This window comes from Hevea brasiliensis, chromosome 1, assembly GCF_030052815.1.
Source record: "Hevea brasiliensis isolate MT/VB/25A 57/8 chromosome 1, ASM3005281v1, whole genome shotgun sequence".
Lineage (NCBI taxonomy): Eukaryota > Viridiplantae > Streptophyta > Magnoliopsida > Malpighiales > Euphorbiaceae > Hevea > Hevea brasiliensis.
In genome coordinates, this window is record NC_079493.1 from 121906488 (window position 1) to 121926431 (window position 19944).

The 19944-nt window shown below is 33.1% G+C and overlaps 2 protein-coding genes across 3 annotated transcripts; one reads left to right on the top strand and one right to left on the bottom strand.

Annotated features, from left to right (window-relative positions):
• Positions 1 to 600: 600 nt before the first annotated feature.
• On the bottom strand, positions 601 to 10397 carry LOC131169262 (uncharacterized mitochondrial protein AtMg00810-like). Its single transcript, XM_058128333.1, has 3 exons — positions 10200 to 10397; positions 1324 to 1563; positions 601 to 1176 (listed from the first exon to the last, which is right to left on the bottom strand). The coding sequence occupies exons 1-3, from the start codon at positions 10395 to 10397 to the stop codon at positions 601 to 603; spliced, it is 1014 nt and encodes a 337-aa protein (XP_057984316.1).
• A 6637-nt stretch (positions 10398 to 17034) lies between these two features.
• LOC110637482 (ankyrin repeat-containing protein At2g01680) lies at positions 17035 to 19532 on the top strand. Of its 2 annotated transcripts, none has more exons than XM_021787595.2 (3): positions 17035 to 17428; positions 17736 to 18151; positions 18315 to 19532. In XM_021787595.2, exons 1-3 carry the CDS (start codon positions 17320 to 17322, stop codon positions 19467 to 19469), a joined length of 1680 nt encoding a protein of 559 aa, XP_021643287.1. In that variant the 5' UTR covers positions 17035 to 17319; the 3' UTR covers positions 19470 to 19532. The 2 variants fall into 2 exon arrangements, with proteins under 2 accessions (XP_021643287.1, XP_021643288.1); XM_021787596.2 differs by having other exon boundaries at positions 17036 to 17428; positions 17719 to 18151.
• The last annotated feature ends 412 nt before the right edge of the window (positions 19533 to 19944 follow it).

The window sequence follows — 19944 nt, forward strand, 5'->3', positions numbered from 1 at the left end:
TTCTGATTGAATATAGTCCCATTTTTGGTGGTTGGTTTAAAATGATAGAACTTGCAAATGAATCCTAAATTAGTAAGGTTATAAATTTGACTTCATATAATAGAAAGAAAATGCTTTTGGGGCCCTTTTTAAGAATTTTATATGTTCATCCAAAGCAGTTAAGCAGAGTATATGTTGCATAACATTTGCTTATATTTTCATGTCTTCTTATAATGGACTTCCACTGAAAGTGCACTGGTGGGCCATATATTTAGAATTTCCTGCAACTAGTACCTTTCTACATAAGTAATCGGCACCTTTTACTTGGACATGGAGTAATTAGGAATTGAGAGATTACTAGATGCATCTAGTGCACATTGTTACAAAACACTTATAACTGAAATGAGAGAACTCAAGAGAGTTTCTATTCTAGTAACTGCTCTTCTTATATACAACTGATCAGTAAGAAGAAAGGGGAAGGAAATTAGCGGGAAAATTACAGCTAAATGCTAGTTGTTAGCTAGCCATTGTTGATTTTTCTTAACTACCTAACCAACTGGAATTAGCTACCTACTTTTAGAAATTAGCTAGCTAAAAAATTAAGATGGTTACAGCCCCCCCTCAAGTGAGAGACTGGTGAGGACTCACTAGTCCTAGCTTGGAAACAAGAAATTGAAATGAAGAATTGGACGAGGGCTTCGTGAATAGGTCAGCAAGTTGCATTTTGCAATAAACTTTAACAATAGTGATAAACCCTTTAGAGACCTTGTTACGAACCACATGACAATCTATCTCTAAATGCTTGGTTCTTTCATGAAAGACAACTATATGCAATGCAGCTTGGTTATCACAGTGAAGATTGATTGGTGGAGAAGGAGCAATCTGAAAGTCTTTCAACAAATAAGAAATCCACTTGAGTTTACAAACAGTTGCAGTCATGCTCTGATTTTCTGCTTCTGCTGAAGATCGACTCTCTATGTTCTGTTTCTTAGTCTTCCAAGACACTAAAAAGGATCCAAGAAAGATGCAATAACCACTAATTGACCTCCTGGTGTCCAAGCAAGCTGCCCAATCAGCATCGCAAAATGCATTCAATTTGAAATATGAATCTGCCGAGAAGAAAACTCCTTTAGATGGGCAGCCTATCAAATATTTAAGAATGTGTATAGCAGCATTCCAATGTGGAATGCGAGGACACTGAAGAAATTAGGTCAATTGTTGTACCGCAAACGTGATATCTAGTCTAGTAATTCTCAAATAAAGCAATCTCCCTACGAACCTCCTGTATCTTTCTGGATTTGTCATTATCTCTCCTTCAGTATTAGTGAGATGTGAGCCTTTTACCATAGGATAAGCAATAGATTTAGCATTTTGCAGACCAGCATTGGTGAAAATATCCATTATGTATTTCCTTTGATGAAGATATAACCCAGAAGAGGATCTAGCCAATTCAATACCTAGGAAGTACTTAGCATATCCCATATCCTTAATAGTGAACTGATCATGCAAGTAATTCTTGGTGGCAATAATTAAAGACTCATCTGCACCCGTAATAAGGATGTCATCAACAGACACCAATAAACCCTCAAATGTAGCACCAGAAGATTTAGTGAACAAACAATGGTTTAATGCAGATTGGTGGAAGCCAAGCTTCTTTAATTTTGATGTAAATTCCTTATTCTATTGCCTCCCTTCTTGTTTTAACCCATATAATGACTTAACCGGTTTACAAACTTGACCTGGTTGAGCTTTTTCTTACCCATCAGGAGGTAACATATAGAGTTCCTCATCAATGTAGCCATGGAGGTATGCATTGTTAATATCAAGCTGGTGGATAGCCCAATTTCTAACAATAGCAATAGCAAGGAAAAGCCTTACTGTGACTAGTTTGGTAATGGGTGAAAAACTTATAATGTAGTCAATCCCTAGCAGTTGGTTATATCCTTTAGCAACCAACCTAGCCTTATATCTATCAATAGTCCCATCTAGCTTGTGTTTAATTCTATACACCCACTTGGAAGCTATTGGTTTCTTATTTGGAGGTAAAGAGCTGAGCTGTCAGGTATGATTTTCTTCTAGTGCAGATAATTCCTTTTGCATAGCATTAACCCAATTTGGGTCATTTCTAGCTTGACAATAATGAGTAGGTTCAATAGATTGCAACACATTTGCTATAAAATCAAGGCAATTTGGGTGAAAAACAAATTGTGAGGGATACATAGTAGGAGACTGTCACGACCCAACCTATGGGCTGGACCGGCACTAGGACCTGGGCTAGCCTAAAGCCTCCAAGGCCCATAGTAAGCCTAACTATTCCTTAATCCAATCCTAAGGCCCATATTAAGCCCGATATTAAGAAAACAATCGGACGGAATCCAACCATAACATGGGCCATACAACGGGAAGTTTTTGACTCGCCCGACTTGTAAGTACAATATATAATAATTTGGAGAGCTCAGCTCACACTCCACATACTCATAATGTCATAAAATCAAATGGGAGCTCAGCTTCCTCATTCAATCCAATCATACATATATCTAATAAATTTACAGATCCAACACGATATTATATTACAGACCCAATTCAAATAAAATATTTCTAACACATGCGAAATTCTATAAGTTAGTGAAATTATATAAAATATCACAGACATTAATAGATGACCTGCGAGGGAGAGACGCAGGTTAGAACTCAACAAGAAATCTCCTGTATCCTGAAAAAATAAGGCGAATAGGAGTGAGTGTTAGACTCAGAGAGTAAAACACTGATTTTAACTACAATTTCTATAGCTATCTAAAGCTAATGAATTTTAAAGAGTGGAATGCAATACCATTATAATTTTCATACAAATCACATCATAACAGCAAAAGGTAATTTAGAACACTCACACACCCATATAATATGCAAACAGTACACATATGGAAGTTGATCCCCTATATAGCTCTCTTAATCCAACCTCTACCAGCGAGTACATCTCAAGCCAGACTTTCACTTAATAGACCAAATGTAGGAGCTAGCGAGATCATCTTGAGCCGTGCCTACCCCGACTTATCCATAAAAGGATCCGGTCCCAGCGAGTCAAGCTCCAGTTGCATCTACCCGTCCTGTCCATATCTAACACTACACACCACACGCACGCCAACACACGTACACTACTCCAAATTACCATAAAATAATATTCATGGCACTTCATCAATTAAGAATACAATATAAAACCTACCTAGTGTTTAACTACATAGATATATATTTATAAGTGATGCATGGGCATGCCTGAACATATAATAATATTGAAATTATAATTAAAATCAATACTTTACTCACAGATGTAAACCGAAGTCACTATGGCGGCTGGACAGAGGAGAAAAGTTGTCCCGGCTCACCTAACAATTTTATTACAATTATTTAATACAATTGAATCAATACAAGCTTAAAAAGAACCAAAAACACCCTAAGTCGTGTCGAAAATTCGGCAGAGTCTCCCCTATACCTAGAACCTACCCAACCTGCAAAAGGGTTCAAAATACACTTCTATATCCACAAGTCACACAACCACCACTCAATCACATCACATGGCTCCTCCTGGGCCCATCCAAATAGTCAACAACCTCAATTTGAAAAATTATCATTTAGTCCCTACAATTAACCCTTTGCAAAAACTACCCAAATGAGCTCTAAAAATTTTAAAATTTTGTTCCGCAGTCCTTAGCAATATTATTAAGCTAATGCAAAAGGAATTATAATTTTCTAACTTACCATGAATATTTTATAGATTTTTAATTGAAATCAAGCTTAGATAATTAAGAAAAATGAGAGTTCAGGTTTATCTATGCCAATTTTGACCCTTGGGACGCGTCCGGGATGTCAGAAAATGGTGAGGTAGCCTATAATCTCGACCAATTCTGAAGCTTTTTTGATAGCCTGCCTGCCTGCCCTGCCCGAAATTGCTAGCCCGAGCAACTGTCGAATTTTCACAAAATGAGCATACCTACGCAAAATCTACAACACGGGGGTTAGTACATAATTTTTACAAAATTTATTAAGCTCATTTAATGCCCGAAAAAATACTGCGAAGTTCTGTGGGACCCATTGAAAAACAATGACAGAAAAATTTGAAATGAGTATTGCCGCGAAGCTCTTGTCGAGGGGAGCACTCTGGTACTCTCAGATTTTTCGTGGGGTTCACGGTTTGCGAGAGATCTAGCCCTAAAATCGAAATGGGCTAAAACTTTTCGGACAAAAATTGGATAAACTGCTGGATGGATTTTTGTGTTCTTAGTGTTTATGGAAAGCTCTCAAGGTATAGATGGGTTTTAGGGCAAGACCCAGTTTAATTGGTGGTCGAATTTGTCGGAATCCGCCCAGGAAATTGAAGCGACGCACGCGCCTAGGGAAGGTTTTTGGTGCGGTTTTTTGGTGACCTGTAGGCCAGCCAGTTGAGGGGAAGGGGCGAAAAAGGTCACCGGCGACGCTGGGAGGGGAGGGAAGGCAGTGGCCGGTGCAGAGGGAGAGGGAGGAGAGAGAAACGGGAGGGAGAAGTGGGGCTTCGGGGAGAGAGAAGGAAGGAGAAGAAAAGAAGGAAGGGGACCGGTTCGATTGAACCTGCCTGATTCGGTTCGATTTGATTTGACCAGTTTGATTTAAGATACCCAAAATTAAATTTTTGCTCTACCTTGGGATAAAAAACGAGGCCCAAAAATTCTGAAAAATTTCTAGAAAACTCAGAAAAATGTGTAGAGTCTAAATATATTTTTAGTTTTACATATATTTTTAGTTTTGCCACGTGGTCTTTAAATTAATTCGCAAAAATTAACAAAGTTTATTGATTTTCAAAATCAAATCCTATTTCTAAAATTCGAAAAATTTCAAATAATTTTCCAAAATTTTTAATAAAATAAATACTAATGTTTACCCATAAAATAATAAATTTAAAAATTAGGGATGTTACAGAGACATCCTTGGCAGATCCAACTGACCAATAGATGTAGCATTGATTAAGGCATTTGCATTTGAATTTTGTACATTTGCAACAAAGTCCTGTAACCAAGCAATTTTGGATTTGAGTCTTATATTCTTTCTAATATAGGGTTCTACTAGGGAATGAGAATTTTGAAGTAAATGTGAATTATTTGGGGTTAATGAATTAGAAGTAGGTTGAACATAAGTAATTAAAGAATCAACACCATGTGGGATTGGAGGAATACTAACTGAATCAAAAGAATATGTATTATGAAATTTAGTATTTAAGGTGTCTAGATGAGTTGCAGGAATGGGCAAAGAAATGTATGTGTCAGGTAAAGGTTTATGTTAAAAAGGAAAGATAGGCTCATGAAAAATGATATCTCTTGATATACAAACTGTATTTTAAGTGAGATCATATAGTTTGTATGCTTTTTTACTGGACACATATCTAAGAAAAACAATTTTTGTGGCTCTAGGTTCAAACTTTAATTTGTGTGGTTTAGTATTAGTAAAAACAAAGGCACCCAAATGTTTTTAATATTTGGTAGTTTGGTTTCTAATTGTGGAGTACTTCATAAGGAGATTACCACTGGAGAGTTGATGTAGGTAGTCTATTTATAATATATGTGATTTTAAGAATGGATTCACCCCAAAATTTCTTTAGCATGCTAGCTTACAACATGAGGGCCTTGGCTATTTGTAGTAAATGTTGGTGTTTCCTTTCTACTACACCATTTTGTTAGGGAGTACATGGGTAAGATTTCTGATGGATAACTCCCTTATCATGGCAAAGTTTTTGACTTGTAGTATTGACAAATTTAGACCCATTATCTGTAATACTCCTATATTAAGTAGTCTATACATTTTATTATTTCGATAACTAGTGTCCGTTCGGATAGTCAGAATGTTTAGAACTATATTTATGCCATCTAGAAAAGTCATAAATAAAAGTTAATAGAAATTATATGAAGGTGAAATGGAAATAAAAAAAATAAAGCATAATCAGTTAAATGAGCCGAGGTCCCGGCGATGGGTGATCGAACCGGGAAGTGACTACGAGCTCAGTTACTACCCTAATTTTGTGTGGGACCCTATGATACTCCAGGCCTAAGGATAATTGCGAAGCTAACCGTATTATGAAAATCATAGAAAAGAATAAAGAACAAGCTCAAATAATTGAATCAGAGTTCAGGAAGTAACTCAGTGCTATTGAAAAAATTGATCAGACCGATAAAGGGCAATATGATCAATTCACCCTTAGAGGTGACTCTTGGCCTGAATATCCATTAAAATGTAAGAAATTAAAATTATGAAAAATAGATTAAAAATGAAGAAGTGTAGGGAAAGAAAGGAAAAAGGAAATGAAAAATTCAAATTAAATGCTTTATGACATTATCAATGACACAATAAAAATTTATAATTTTTAAATTTTGAAAATTTGGGGATAATGATATCATAAAAAGACAAACATTAAAAGAAAAGAAAATTGGGTATTCTTCCTCTTGTTTGGCCTTCCCACTCTCTCTCAAAATCTCTCTCTAAATTTCTCCATTAACAAGCCAATTCAAGCTTCCAAAGCTTGATTTCTTATCATAAACCCTAACCATAAACCATAGAAAACTCCTAATTGACCCTAGAAGAGAAGAATTGAAGCAAGAAATTTGAAAGAAAAGTGAAAGAATAGAAGTTGAGAAGAGCATCTTTGAGGTGAGTTCTCTCTCTACTTAATTAAGTGTATATGCATGAATATAAGAGGAAATTGATAAATTATGTAAATAAACATGAAAATCATGCATGTGGGGAGAGATGAAATTTCGGCCAGCCATGGTTTACTAGGGTTTTAATGTGTTTTAGTTTAGTTGGATGTGAATTGGGACTTAGATGAAGTGGTATATGTGTTTAGTGAAGAGAAATTTCATGAAATTGCATGGATTAGTAAGATGACAAATTAGGGTTTATAGAAATTGAGGGAAATTGGGGATTTTGAAAATTATTGACCAATTAATGTGTATGATGCTTAATTTTGGTCATTTAGGGTGTTTTGAATTGTAAATTTATAATTGGAATTGAGTTGAGTTGTGGATATGGAATTGTGGAATTCTGGACTAATGAGTCCAGCTAGGTTAACAAGCCATAAGTTGAATTGTGTTGCTCCAATTGGTGTGAGACTAATTGGAGATGAAATTAGGGTCATAATGCTATATTTTTTTATGAAGAAACCTTGCCCAAAAACTGACCATAAGTTGGTCTAAAATTAGGTTGAACCCGGAATTGGTGCCCTAATTTTTGGCAGAATTGACCAAATGAACAGTATATGTTCAAATGGGCGTAACTTTGTGTAGAGAGGTCTAAATGACCTGATTTTTAAACCATTGGAAAGCTTATACATAGTAGAACAACTTTCATGAAGAACAGAAATCCAAATTCTGACCATAACCTAGTCAAATTGCTAACCAAAGTTAGGTCACCAAAACTGTCAGAACCAAAACTTGCCCAGAAAATCTGGAAATGATCAATCCGGCTAGTTATGGTAAAAATACTATAACTTGAGCTACAAAACTCCAAATGGAGTGATTCAAAAAGGGAATTAAACTAGACACATTAAGGAACAACTTTGATGGAGAAAGTTTAGTCAAATTTCTACTATAGATTGGTCTAATGGAATAGTAATCTTAAGTGATCAAATCTGAAATTTTAGAATTTCATCTAATAGGCCTTGAATTGTAATTGGCAACCAATGCCAACAAATTTGTGACCTAAAATGTGGTATGACCATGTGTTTAGAAATGGTATACCAATTAATTATGAAAAAGTGAAAAATTTGCATGAATAGTAATATGAATAGTAACCACAATATTATTAAATACAAAGAACTCAACCCTTAGGTGAATTTATAAGTAAATTAAGTATGCAAAATTCAATTGTTGGATTAATTATTTAGAAATGATTTGGATGGATATTGAAACGCCCTAATTATGTGTTTCAGTGGGAAAGGAGCCCTCCAAGGAAGGAGGAAGAGTGGACTAAGTCAAAGCAACATAAGAGATTTATGCACAACAAACTTAAAATTCTTTGTTTCTACTTGACAATTCTTGAAATAAATGCTGTGAATAATTTTGATTGTTATGTCTTTGAAAATCTTATTTAAAAAATAGTGTGTAGCCTACTTTGTAAATAAAAAATTTGGAATGAAATATGATTTGTGAATTGTATGAAATATTTGAATGATTTGGTTTTGAATTGGACTTTGAAATCACACTTGGCATGACAATATTATTGTGTTCCTCCTTTATCTATAGAGTTCAGATTGATTATATTCTTCCCTCTCTGACTTGCCAGTTGAGTTTGAAATCGGATGAGTACTCATATAGCTAGCTAGCCACCTCTCTCATTAATTTCAGTTAGTGAGGTTGTAGATTGCTTTGTCGTGGTGTATAACACGGCATTGATCGTGAAATTTTGTGTCATGACCTAAGTTGTGTATTTATTGGCAACACTATTGTTTATAATTTATTTTGATAAATTGTTATTAAAAATCTTAACTTCAACTTGAGAACTGTGATTGTGAAAATTTTTAAATTTTGTTCCCAAATGAATGATTATTTTTCTTGTGACTTTTAAAAATTTATTGTTGTGCACCACTGAGTAAATTACTCAGCGATGGCTTTTTCTTGCTGTCGCAGATAGAGAGAAAGATAAAGTAGTAGAGTGAGTTGCTATAGCTACAGAGAAACATATTTTGGGATCTTTTACGGGTATAATATTTTATACCCTTGTACATTTCTTTTGATGTAAATTATTTGTACATATATATTTATAGAATCGAATGAGCAGTTGTACAATCAAAATTGTAATAATATTATTTTGTTTTCTTTTCTTGAATTGAGAATTTTATGTATAAATTGCATTAACTTCAATGATACTGAAACTTGTTGAAATTGTATTGGTTGAGATTGAATGGTGTTGATATTAAATGGAGTTGTGGAAAATATTCATATTAAGAGTGTTTTAACAGGTTGTGAAAAACTGTTTTTTCAAATTTTAGCCGGTACTCTGTCAAAATTTTTATAAAATTTTCAAAATTTCAGATAAATCAAAATTTGAATTCATGACCTAAACTTCAACTAAAGGCTTTTTAACAATTATTCAACATTTCTTTAAACTTTAAAATGAATAGAAATTAGTTCAAAATCCCTTGTAGTATATTTAATGGGTTATTGATAGGTGAAATTCGGTAATTCATTAGGTATATTACGGGATCATGTTATACCTTACAGAGGGGTAGGGTGTGACATTATCTGTCCTGATGACTTTTACTGACTTGGTAAATTAGTTTTACATCATATTCAAAAAAGTAGTAAGCATAGAGGAGGTTTGGGTTTTATCATGAAGCAAACATGTCTAGGTTGCTTTGCTAAAGTCATCTACCAACGTTAAGAAATATCTAGCCCCAAAAATGGATGTAACTTGATATATGTAACTTGAGATGGTTCCCCCAAATCAACATGAAGTAAAGCAATATTTCAGTAATGGATGTACTACTAACAGGGAAAGGTAATCTCCCTTGTTTTGCTAATGGACACACTTCTCAAACTGGTAAATTTTCATTAGATACATCAAAATCCAGAGTTTTAGCAATTGTGGATTTAGGTGCATGACCTAATTAGAATGTCATAGAGAAATGTCAAAATCTTTACTCATACGAACTGTATTACAGGTTTCACTTAATTGAAAATCAAATTTGACTGAAGACACAATATTTGCAAAGAACTGAGAATTAAAGAATGAAGAATCAAACTTCTAGAGACCAGCATGTGCCTTGTCAATAGCTACAATCTTTCTAGTCAAAAGGTCTTGCAGGATACAAAATTAAGGTAAGAAATGAACTATCATGCTTGTATTTTGTATGAGTTTGCTAACAAATAGTAGGTTATATTTGAAATGTGGAAAATACAGAACATTGGTTAAGGTCAAGTTGGGTGAACTTTTACATTTCCCACATGAGTAACTCGTTGAATAGATCCATCAGGGAGATATACAAGGCTTATATGGGACTGTTTGCATGGGTTAATCAGGTAATTGAAGTTAGAACACATGTGACTGGTTGCTCATGTGTCAACTATCCATGTTCCCATCTTAGTATCATTCATACTAGAAAAGCACAAATTAGGATATTTACCTGCAAAATTGGAACAATTTGCACTACAATTTACCTTCTCCACATCTTTGCCTTTCATGTATTTGGCAACTTCCTATTGTACCATCCTTGCAAGATTCATGTTCCACAAAATCCTTGGTTCAGTTGGTGTAGTTGCCTTGCAATTATCACAATATTTGTGCTCCTTAGTGAAATTCTTCTTCTTAACAGCATCTCCAAAGCGCAGAACCCTTCCTATTTGAAGATTAATTCCATTAATCCTATTTGCCCCATGGACGACTCTTCTCTGGGTTTTGTTCATGGGTTTCTAAAAATTCCTCCATATTCAATGTTAATTTTGCAGATTTTTACTATATTTTCTTAAGATAGAAACAAGATCTATATAGGTGAATCAGAAAACAAACAAGTTCCAAAGATCACAGCTCTAATACCATGTTACAAAAACACTTAGAACTGATACCATGTTACAAAAACACTTAGAACTGAGATGAGAGAACTCAAGAGAGTTTCTATTCTAGTAACTGCTCTCCATATTATAAATATACTTTTAAAAAACTCACAATAATATCATTAAATTAGCAGCTCAATAATGGAGTATTTACCTCAGTATAAAAAATCAGAATTCGAAATTTGACAATCACTATTTCCAATAGTAATTTTCAAAAGTATCAAAAAATTGCTTAAAAAAATAAAATAAAACCTCCAGCTGATTTGGAAACCTCTCTTGTTTAATTTAATCATTATCGTCAGATTTTTCTTTTTCTTCTTCTTCTCTTAATTCTTCACTTTCTATCATTACTCAATCCTATGCTTCCTCTATGGAACTCCCCTTTGTCTTTGGAATTCTTCACTTTTTATTATTATTATTTTTTTTTATTTTAGAGTGATTTACAATTCAGTTCTTAACAAATTATCCCGTATTTTTAAAAATTCATTAAATTTCTTTAAATTTTAATTCCATTAAATCCAACAAATTATCTCTTTATTCATTTTCTAAGCGTATTCTAACATATTTCATCAATCAAATTCTAAATAAATGACTTTTATTTTTGAGTTTTATCATGGTTAACACTTTTATCCATTTATTTAAAAAAAAAATAAATTAAAACATCGTGATTGCTGACTTTTGTAAGGGTATTTTAGTCTTCTTTAAGTATAACCAGCTGAATGAAATGAAAGATATAAATGTTTAAGGACCTATTTAATTTAACTATTAAATATAATTAATTATTGATAATTTACGGTTGTTACCGTTAAATGATAATTGATGGTTGATTTATATTAAATATTTGATAAAATTATATTTATTTATTATTATTAATATGTAAAATGATTAATAATAATATATTTTTTATAATTTATTTTATTATTAAAATAAATATATAATTAATAATTTATTATATTATTTATTTTATTATTAAAATATATTTTTTAAAATTTATTATTAAAATATAAAAATTAAAATTAAATAATTTTAAAAATATAATTGTAAAATAATTCTTTATTTAAAGATATTTAAGTCTCGCTGTCAATCAGATGCGGTAGTTAAAATTATAATTAAACTTAAAAAAAATACATGTAGATATAAATCCAATAACCTAAGAAATGAGCAATACCCGAATGTTTCCTATCATGAAAAATACTTCATTCATCCAAAACACGTAAGAGTTAATAATAATAATAATAATAATAATAATAATAAAATTGAAGTGATATAAAATTCGTTAAACCCGTATTTAATAGATATAGAAGCCAGTATGAGAAAGAACTTGTAAATGGGTGCCGTCATAATTAAAAATATAGTGACGTTTTTGTCAAATAATAAAAGAAATATAGAGCAGTCTATAAACAATTCTATAATTAAAGTTGATAAAAAAGATAATTGATAAGTAACCTATTAATTTTCAATTGCCTTTTTAAAACATCTACCAAATAAATAAGTTCGGTTGTTGTACTTAACAATTAAATCAAATATCTTCTAAACTGAAATAAAATTTAAGAAAGTTTTAAGGAATTTTTTAAAATATAAGTATCAACTTGTTAATAAAAATAATATTAAAGACTAAATTATAATTCATTCTTAATTTTATAGGCACAATTAATACGTCACAGAGAAAATAAAAATACAACAGTCACATCCTTTATATCATAATTGTTAGCATGATTATAAGAAAATCTGTCTTTACATGATTTTAGGATATTTGTTTAGCAAAATTATAGCAATTAGTATGATTATAGGAGATTAGTTTAGTATAATTACATCAATTATTATTCTTGTCAAAATTAGCTCATATTCTCAAGTATAAATAGATATAGTATCTCTGTAAATAAGATAGCATATATATACACAATCTTTTCCATCATCACTTGTATTCTTTCTGCTAATATGGTATCAGAGCCTTAAGGCTTTTATTCCTAGTTTCGGGGGTCTCTCTTCTCTCTCTACAACCTGTTTTGGTTCATTCTTTCATTCCTGTTATTATATTACTTTTTCTCCTCATCTTGTTATCAATATACACTCTACTACAGACTAGAAAACCAATAGAGAAATCTAATATTTCAAAACCTATTGCAACGGTTCTGACTGTTTCCAACTATAATATTTGGGTTCAAGGAATGAAAAGTTTTTTGATAGGTCGCAAGTTTTGACTTATTGTTACCGGAGATATCATTACACCGACAAAAGAGAACGATGGAACTGATGCAAAATTTGTTGACCGTCTTGAGGATTGGGATAGTAAAAATCATTAGATCATCACATGGTTTCGCAATACCTCTGTCTCGTCCATTCACATCTAATTTTCTGATTATGACTCTGTAAAAGAAATGTGAGATTTTTTGGCTAATCGATATCAGACCACTGGATTTGCCTACTATTATCAGTTGTGGACTACTCTTCATAATCTGAAATAAGAAGCAAGTCAATCTGTGAATGATTTTTTTGCCCAGGTCCAACCCATTTGGAATCAAACATCTCAGGCCAAAATCAGTGAAGATCATCTTCATCTCATTCAAGTTCTAATAGCTCTTCGACCAGAATATGAGGCCGTTTGAGCGTCCCTGCTACATCGAAATCCACTCCCATCATTGGATACTGCTATTCAAGAGATTATTTTTTAAGAGAATCATCTTAGTTTAGATAAAACTCCTCAATTTGAAATAGCTCTTGCAACTACTCGATCCTCACATCAGAGATCTGGCAATCAACTCTGTAAGAATTGTAATCAAATTAGTCATGCTTTTGCTTATTGTCCTACTATAGATTGCAAATAATGTCATATTTACAGTCATATTCTTAAACATTGTCCCACATGCCCTCCAAGACTAAAAAGAGGGCATTCTAAATTCAAGAATGTCTCAAAGCCTGGATCTTCCTCTGTCACTGCTATTGCTGCTACTGAGGGTTCTACTACCATCAACATGAGTGATCTTGAGGCACTATTCAAACAGGTTATTTCTTCTAATTCCCCTGCTGTCATGTCTGCCACTCCGGGTAATTCTTATTGGCTTTTTTACTCTGCATGTTATAATCATATGACCACTAATCTTAAATTCTTATCTTCTGCAAAAACCTGTATCTTTCTTACCACCAATCCATACTGCAAATGATACTAAAATGAACATCACACATACTGGTCATGTGTCTACCTCAAATCTTCATCTCCCCGCCACCTATTATATCCCTAATTTGGCACTCAATCTTATTTCTGTTGGTCAGTTGTGTGAAAAATGACTAAATGTTATTTTTTCTCCCCGTGGTGTCCAGGTACAGGATCCACAAACGGGACAGGTTCTTGTTAATCCAGTACTTGCGCCTGCATTTCCTCCTAATAGTACTCTTCGTCGTTCTACCCTTGTAAGAGAAACTCTTCATTATCTTTCTGATTTTCACTGTTACTCTACTATTGCAACCCTTCATGAGCATTGTTCTTATCGTGAGGCAAGTACTGACCCTCTTTGGCAGCAAGCTATGACTGAAGAACTTTAGGCTTTAGAGAAAACTCATACTTGGGATTTAGTTGATCTTCCACCAAACAAGACCCCTATTGGTTGCAAATGGATTTACAAAATCAAGACCCGTTCTGATGGAACTATTGAATGCTACAAAGCTCTCTTAGTAGCCAAAGGGTACACTCAAGAGTATGGTATCGACTATGAAGAAACTTTTGCTCCAGTGGCCCCATTAACATCTGTTTGCAGTCTCTTAGCTATTACAGTAGTTCTAAATGGAAACTTTTCCAGATGGAAGTCAAAAATGCTTTTCTTCATGGTGATTTAACAGAAGAGATTTATATGCATCCTCCTCCTAGTTATCATTCTCCTCATAAGGTTTGCAAACTTCGGCGAGCCTTGTATGGATTAAAACAAGCTCCTAGGGCCTAGTTTGCCAAATTTAGTTCCACTCTTGCTCAACGTGATTTTCTCTCTAGTCCATATGATTCTGCATTATTCACTCGCCGAACTGATAGTGGTATTGTTCTTCTGTTGCTTTATGTTGATGATATGATAATAACAGGAGATGATTCATTTGGTATTTCAGAGTTACAACATTATCTCAATCAGCATTTTGAAATGAAAGACCTGGGTTTTCTCAGCTATTTTTTGGGTCTTAAAGTTTCTCAAAATTCTGATCGCTATTATCTCTCTCAAGCCAAGTATGCATCCGACTTACTTTCTCGAGTAGGCATCATTGATAGCAAAACAGTATCAACCCCGATGGAGCTCAATTGTAAACTTACACCTCTTGATGGCACTCCTCTTGATGATCCTACTTTATATCGACAGGTTGTCGGGAGTCTTGTTTATCTCACAGTTACTCGACCTGATATTTCATATTCTGTTCATCTAATCAACCAGTTTATGTCTGCTCCTGGCTCAACTCATTTCTCTGTAGTACTTCGAATCCTTCGTTATATCAAAGGCACTCTTTTTCATGGTTTGCACTTTTCTTCTACCTCCTCCCTAGTATTATCTTGCTACTCTAATGCTGATTGGGCTAGTGATCTGACAAATCGTCGCTCTACAAGTGGTTATTATTTCTTCTTGGGTGATTCTCTTATCTCTGGCATAGCAAAAAGCAAACTATTGCTGCACGTTCTAGCACAGAATCTGAATATCGTGCTCTTGCTGATGCTACATCTGAATTACTTTAGTTACTGTGGTTATTAACTGATTTGGGTGTCATTCATTCTTCTGCCACGATGCTTCATTGCGATAATAGAAGTGCCATGCAAATTTCTCATAATGATGTATTTCATGAGCATACCAAACACATCGAAATTAATTGTCATTTTGTACGTCATCATGTTGCTCATAGCACCATACGTTTAATTCCTGTCTCCTCTATCAACCAAACCGCTAATATATTCACCAAAACACATCCTCCCGCTCGCTTTCAGGATCTCTTAAGTAAACTCAAGTTGGCACCTATGCTACCACCTTGATTATAGGAGATTTGTTTAGTATAATTACAGCAATTAGCATGATTATAGGAGATTAATTTAGCATAATTACAGCAATTATTATTCTTGTCAAAATTAGCTCATATTCTCATGTATAAATAGATGTAATATCTCTGTAATAAGACAACATATATATATACAATCTTTATCATCATCACTTGTATTCTTTCTACTAATAATAATGTTATATTATAATTTATTTTATATATAAATTAATATTGCGATTATGCAAAATTTAAATTAAATTTTTAAAAATCATGTTATAGACTTTGGAAAAGCCCTTCAGGCTTCACCCACTTCAAAAGAATCATCCACCGATATGAATTTCCTAGAAAGTGGCTGGAACTCGGAAGATGAATCCCTTGAAGGCTCAGAGAAGGTAATAGCTAATTGAAAAGTGTACATTTGATGGAGTACAGCACAACAAATAAATTAATTAGAGAAATTCGAACATCTTAATATTGGTCCAGCAATCTAGAAGATTATTTGATTAATGGGTTATATAAAATCCTAGACGCTAGTTTTAATTATTTTTATTTTATTTATTTTTATAACTTTAATAATATAAATACACAAGTTCATTAAAAAATTAATGTATATTTATTTTTAAAATTAAAAAGTAAAAAAAAAATTAGAATAATTTAGTATTATGGTATATCAAAATGGGAGATAAATTTATTAAAATTTTGTTTAACTAAATTTATTAATTCTAAAAATAAAATTATAAAATCAAATAAATAATAATAAAATTTAAAGTATTGTTAAATTATTTTAATAAAAGTTAAGTGTTAATTTATATATTCCATCTTCAATTATTTTAGTGATAATAAAGCCCATTAATAAATTCTTTAAACCTAAAAATTTAATTGATAAATTTAAAATTTGATTATAAAAATTAGAGAATATTTTCATTAATGATAAATATTTTTTGCCTTCAAATTTTTATTATCGTTTAATTTTTGTCTCTTATTATTATTTTCTAATCTCATAATTAAATATTAAATTATAAAAATAGATAAAAAAAAGATTAAATAATTAACAGAATTAAATATAAAAAAATTAAATTATATTTTGAAAAATATAAAAATTAAATTATTAATTTTAATATAAACAAAGAACTAAATAATAATTTATAAAAAAAATTTTGGTGACCCAATACCGTATTAAAATGAATCAGTTGATTTTGATTTAATTTTAAATTAGTTTTAATCAACTAGAGTTTTGAATGATGAGGACTTAATTTCAATTTTGAGTCACATCAATCTGATTTCAATATCAAACCAAACCATAGCAGAATCTACAGCGTAATTTTTTCATACATGAATTTTATTATTATTTTTTAAATAATTTTTAATTAAAAAATTAATTTTTTTATTTTAAATATAAAAAATAATTAAAAAATCAATTAAATTAAATTTTTACAAAATTATTGTTTACAAAACGGAATTAAAATTTCTCCACTTACGAAGGAACGAAGCAAAACGTTGGGGGCCCGACAGCAGGCAAAAGAAAAGTGGAAAGATTTTCTTTCCACCTACAGTGTTAAAAGATTCCATGCTTTCCAAGATGTGAATTAAATGAGAAATCAGTAAGCTCATTCTTCGAAAGTTCCAGCCGAACTTCAGGGTTGACGACTGAGAACGGATCATAAGCAGAGAGGAAAGCCGTGTTGTTTTCTCCTTGTGCAGAGGCATCGCCCCTTTATTTATCTCTCTTTCGTCTGCGATCATTGCAGAATAGGTTACACCTGGGGATTCAAGAATGGGGCACAATAAAATAGCCAGAAAGATTGCTGAACTATGTCCTGAGTTGGCTGGAATTGTGCAAGAAAGGATCAGTCCACGCAATTTAATATTAAAAGAAAACACAAGTAAGTAGCTTAGATACTTCATTTGCTAACGGTAGTTTGAAACTTATTTTACTTTCTTATAAGAGATTAATGAATTATTTGATGTTCACTAGCAGACCTCTAATTAATTAGTTTTTCTCTAATATTCATGGGAATTGATTGTTTAAAGTCTGAAAATCAATCGGTTCTGTAAGGCAGGATTGGTGTTCTGTTGAATTCTGAACTCATCCCTTCTTTTTATGTAATGAGGTTAATTAATTAATTAAGCTAGTTTCAAGTTCAACTATAGCTCCACCTAAAACTCAATTCAGTGGAGCTGCTGGTGCAGATATTGTGAGGAAAGTACTCGAAGGGTGGCCAGAATTTGCTTGGGAGACCGACGAGGATGGTTGTGTACCATTGCACTACGCTTGTGAAAGAGGTCTCTTGGAGATTACAAGATTGATTCTAAAAGTAGAACCAAGGTGTGCTAACAGGTTTAATAAGAATGCCTACACACCATTGCACTTTGCAGCAATGAATGGTGACGTTCTCCTACTTACTGAATTTATGACAATGGCTCCCAAATCTTTCATGCTTCTCACCAAAAAGGCAGAAACAGTAATGCACCTTGCTGCTAAATTTGGTAAATGCAAAGCTTTCGTCACAATGACGGAGACTTTAGGGAGCAACGATCTTTTCCGCCGACCGGATCTGTATGGCAACACAGTCTTACATCTTGCTGTTTCTGCAAGCTGCTATCAAGTAAGGATATATCATATGTCTCATGCTTATTTTACGCTTTGCTTTGGGATTGTTTTGTAAGAAGCAAAATGGAAAATAATAATAACAATAATAATAAGAAAAGGTCTCTAATGCTCGTAAGCCATTTTAATCTGGTTAATTCTTTCCTTCAACTATATCCTAGCTAGCAGAATACATAATCGTTACGGCAATTGTTGATGTCGAGCATAGAAACTATCATGGACATACAGCACTCGACCTTCTTAATCAAGCAAGAGTCACCGGTGAAACTGAGCATATTAGAGCTTTGTTGAAATCTGGCTATCCTTATAGCTCTATAACATCACAACTTTCATCAGAGGTCGAGACTTCGACTTCTCAGAATGTGACAATTGGATCCAGATATGCATCTGATCAAAAATTTGAGAAGCCACCTACGTTTATGACGAATATGGGGAATGATGTTGGCAACAAAACCAACAATCAGCATGTGATCAATGATGAACTTGATGAAACCACTGCTGAAGCTGATGCTCTCTCTCAATCTGAAGAAATCCAGGATGATAAATATGAACAAGGATCCTCATCAGAAAGAACAGAATTGCATCATCAACGCAAGTATCTAAGCAAGAGACACAGGAAAGAACAGAGGGAGCTCCACAGAAATCGTCGAAATAGACAATATGACACACATAGGGAGGGACTACAAAATGCTCGAAACACAATCATACTAGTAGCCATTCTGATAGCCACAGTTACTTTTACTGTTGGTTTGAATCCCCCTGGGGGTTTCTATCAGCAGGGAACGCTAATAGGCCAGTCAACAGTTGGTAGAAATTTGGCTTTTAAGATCTTCGCTATGAGCAACAGCATTGCATTGTTCACATCTCTGTGCATTGTAATTATTCTAGTGAGCATCATCCCCTTCGAGAGAAGAAAACTAATGAGGCTAATGGTGATCACTCACAAGGTCATATGGGTGGCTTTGTCTTTCATGGCAACAGCTTTTGTTGCAGCCTCATGGGTGATCTTGCCAAATGATCGCAAAACAAGATGGATGCTTGAGACTATATTGACTATTGGTGCTGGGAGCATGGTAACTGTGTTTATCTATCTGGGAGTTCAGTTAGCTAGACACTGGTTGAGGAAGCAGAAATGGAAGAAACAAAGAGGCAAGAAGAGCAGAATTGTTGCTGTCAACAAGGAATTGAAATTACAACCTTCTAAAACCTTGATTACAAAACAAATCGAACCTTATCCAGTGCTATTCAACAATCAATCAGACTCATCCAACTCTGATGTTGAAAGTGCAAAATCCTTTGGGTATCACACCTACTAATGGTGAAATCTGCTTGTTCCTGATCTGCCCAATAATTTCAGAAATAAATTGTCCTTTTTTTTCCGATTCTTTCGGTGAAATGTCAAGAAATTTTAATAAACTATCAACAAACTCTAACATGCTGACAGGGTACAATTTACAAACAACATGATTTGCAATGAACTTAAATGCAAATTCACTCAATAATTACTAGAACTAGAAAACCTGAAGTCTTGCTGATGATAAATTTTCAAGAACCTTGTAAATTGTGGTTGATTGGGGGACTCTTATCCTTTCGGTTAGTGTTTAAGTTTGTCTTGTAAAAAATTTAAAGAAACTCATTTAACTGAGAAATTTCATCAATCCCTCTTCATCAGCATTAATGAACATCTTCATCTAAAAGGCTAAAATTGACATTCTGATTATAGTTATGCCATTAGGATTTGAACAATTTACCTTTCCTTTGGACATTTAATTCCAAATTTGAGTAGCTGTC